This window comes from Tenrec ecaudatus, chromosome 1, assembly GCF_050624435.1.
Source record: "Tenrec ecaudatus isolate mTenEca1 chromosome 1, mTenEca1.hap1, whole genome shotgun sequence".
NCBI lineage: Eukaryota > Metazoa > Chordata > Mammalia > Afrosoricida > Tenrecidae > Tenrec > Tenrec ecaudatus.
Genome location: NC_134530.1, coordinates 311,670,490 through 311,673,322, shown reverse-complemented (window position 1 = coordinate 311,673,322; position 2,833 = coordinate 311,670,490). Strand labels below are relative to the sequence as shown.

General features: G+C 47.9%; 1 protein-coding gene and 1 non-coding gene across 2 annotated transcripts; one reads left to right on the top strand and one right to left on the bottom strand.

Annotated features, from left to right (window-relative positions):
* The first annotated feature begins 884 nt into the window (after window positions 1–884).
* LOC142438305 (U7 small nuclear RNA) lies at window positions 885–945 on the top strand. The gene has a single exon (XR_012782706.1). It is a non-coding gene; the product is annotated as a U7 small nuclear RNA (small nuclear RNA).
* Window positions 946–1,914: 969 nt separating this feature from the next.
* H1-1 (H1.1 linker histone, cluster member) lies at window positions 1,915–2,573 on the bottom strand. Its single transcript, XM_075540729.1, has one exon. It carries the CDS (start codon window positions 2,557–2,559, stop codon window positions 1,915–1,917), a length of 645 nt encoding a protein of 214 aa, XP_075396844.1. The 5' UTR covers window positions 2,560–2,573.
* Between the last annotated feature and the right edge of the window lie 260 nt (window positions 2,574–2,833).

Genomic DNA, 2,833 nt, shown 5'->3' with positions numbered 1-2,833 from the left:
CTCTTGTTCTATTGTTTATCTTAAAGACCTTGCTTTACCACTTTCCAGAATTAGAACATCCCCACTGGTTAAGCTTAAAAGGAATTCTCACTGCAAGGGACAGGGCTGTAACATTTCTAACAACTAAATCTTAACTTGCGTTATATTTCTAGTCGTTTGATTAACTGCAAGTTAACAGTTTCACCTCCTCTTTTACTGGTGTCTCAAATTCCATAAAGGGTACACCCTGGCATGTTCTTAAGAGTTTTGCTGTCCTGGTGGCGGGGGGGTGGGGGGGTGGCTAGGGGAATGGTGGCAACCCACTTTCTAACCCACTCTGCCTGCGGGCAGAGCTTTTCACATTGCCAGTCAAAAGTCAGAAAGAACTCAATGAAGGATGAATCTATTTGGAAACTCAAAACGGACCTGGGGATCCCACTATAAACCATAGCCTTCCACAAACCTAAAGCTCAGAATTTAAGCTCTCATACAATAGAATATATGAACGGTTAATAAGCCAAGAGTAATGCAAATTAAGTAATAATTAGTTCATTAGACTGGCAGAAAGTAAAATAACATCCATCTGGTTGGTTGGAATGGGGAGGGGGCCGTTTATTTCACATACTAGTATTGTTTGAGTGTGAACTCAGATTGTGAGCTGGATGTGGCACCTCCTGGAACTTAAAACACACCCCAATCCACCATGGTCAACCACCAGCAGTAACTGAAAATAATGTGAATTCTTACTAGTAGGAAATGGATGTAAAAGCCCCAAACCAAAACGCTGCTCTTTATATGAAAGGTTTTGTTTATAAATAAGAGTATAATAATATCGGTTGACAAAAATATTTTTGTTAAAAGGCAAAAAGCAGCAAGCGGAGAAGTGTGTATAAGAATGTAATTTTGAGTGTTACAGCTCTTTTAGAATTTGTCTAGCAGGTTTTCTGGTTTTCCCGGAAAACCCCCCACACCAGTAAAACAGTTATTTAACAATAAAAAATTTTAAAAAGAAAGCAATTTTGTTGCATAACAGGAAACTAAGAAAACAAGGTGACAAACAAATGTGTGTATGTAAAAGTCTGACACCAACATGTTTACGTGAGTTAAGGAAATGGAGATAAGAGTGTAAGAATGAGGAGCAAGAGGGTGAATGGCTGCAGACAATGAACTAAGAGAAGAGACCATTGGGAAAACGAAACCAATTGTTACTCAATTTGTACACCTGTGTGCAAATAAAGCCCCCACCACTTGCTACACTAAGTAAACCTGATTCATGATAAAGTTTGGATTTAAGGGGGGAAATGCATAAATCATTAAAATCAGAATCACAGAATTTCTTTAAACAGTAAAAATTTAAGGGGCAATGTTTGCAGAAGGCTTCCCAGTTAAGTATTGTGGGGTGGTACCCCAAGGGATGAATCCTTGCACGCTCCGCAAAGTGGGCAAGAGTGATTCTCGATTGTTAACCCACTCAGGGCAGCTGTTTCTAATAACTTGCAGCTGGGTTTTTGAGCGTTAGCTTCACAGTAGCCAAGCCCCTGAATGAATGGCGAAGCCTGCCTGTGGTGTTCCATCCTCAAGCGGGCCACCGTAACGCTGATGAAAGAGCTCGCTACCAAAGATGGCGTGCTGTGTAGCTGTTTGTCTAAAACGGGGGTGGGGTTTCAAGTCTCCATCATCACAAGTCTCAAAGTGGCTGGGGACTATGTTTCCTTTGGGTTGTCAGGTCGATCCCAGTTACCCAGAAAAACCTGCCTAAAGGAGATTAAACTAGTAAAGGACCTCATTTGAAGCCAAGTATTACTATGGGTTCCAACTGTTTAAGACCCAGTGTACAGCTGACTTGTTACAACTAGTGCATAGCTCTTTTTGAGGCACTTAGGTGGCTCTTAAAAGAGCCGTTTGGCTATTGAAGAAACTTCCAACCAGAACCCTCTACTTCTTCTTAGGAGCGGCCTTTTTTGGCTTGGTAGGTTTGGGCTTGGTCACCTTAGCCTTCGCCGCTTTGGGCTTCACCGCCTTCGCTTTAGCAGGGCTCTTGGTCACCTTCGCCTTGGCTACTTTAGGTTTCTTGGGACTCTTGGCGGGCTTCCTTGCCACCGCTGGCTTCTTGGCTTTCTTCGGCGTCTTGACGCTTTTCTTCGCAGCAGCGGCGGCGGCTTTCTTGGGCTTCTTGGCGCCTGCTGCCTTAGCCTTTGCTGCCACCTTTGTGCTGCTGCTGGCCTTAGCTTCCGCCGAGGTACCCTTCTTGTTGAGCTTGAAGGAGCCCGAGGCGCCGGTGCCCTTGGTCTGCACCAGGGTGCCCTTGCTCACCAGGCTCTTCAAGCCCAGCTTGATGCGACTGTTGTTCTTCTCCACGTCGTAGCCGGCGGCCGCCAGAGACTTCTTGAGCGCGGCCAGGGACACGCCGCTGCGCTCCTTGGAAGAAGAAACCGCCTGTACGAGAAGCTCGGACACGGAGGGACCGGCAGGCTTCTTGGCAGCGGCGGCAGTCTTGGAGGGCTTTTTCGCCTTCTTGCCAGCAGGAGCTTTCTCAGGGGGCGTGGGAGACGCCACAGGAGCAGGCGCGGTTTCGGACATAGTGACAGCCCAGAGGATGTTCGCAAGTCGCCAGAATCTGAGGAAACGAGAGCACCGAGGCCGCAAGTGAGGCTTATTTATAGGGCGGGGCAGCGCCCTGATTGGTGCACGCCGGTGCCCGCCCCCAGCGACTAGAGCGCCCCCTGTGCCGCGGTTCAGCGGAGTCGGTTTCCAAGGCAGCAGGAGGCTGATCTCCGTAGCTCGCGGGCGCGCAAGCGCACACAGACTGCCACTCCTGCCGACTCCAAGCTCTGCGTACGACAGAGCTGGAAAC

Bases quoted from the DNA above. Each gene is read 5' to 3' on its own strand.
- H1-1 (XM_075540729.1), bottom strand. From the start codon at position 2,559: ATGTCCGAAACCGCGCCTGCTCCTGTGGCGTCTCCCACGCCCCCTGAG.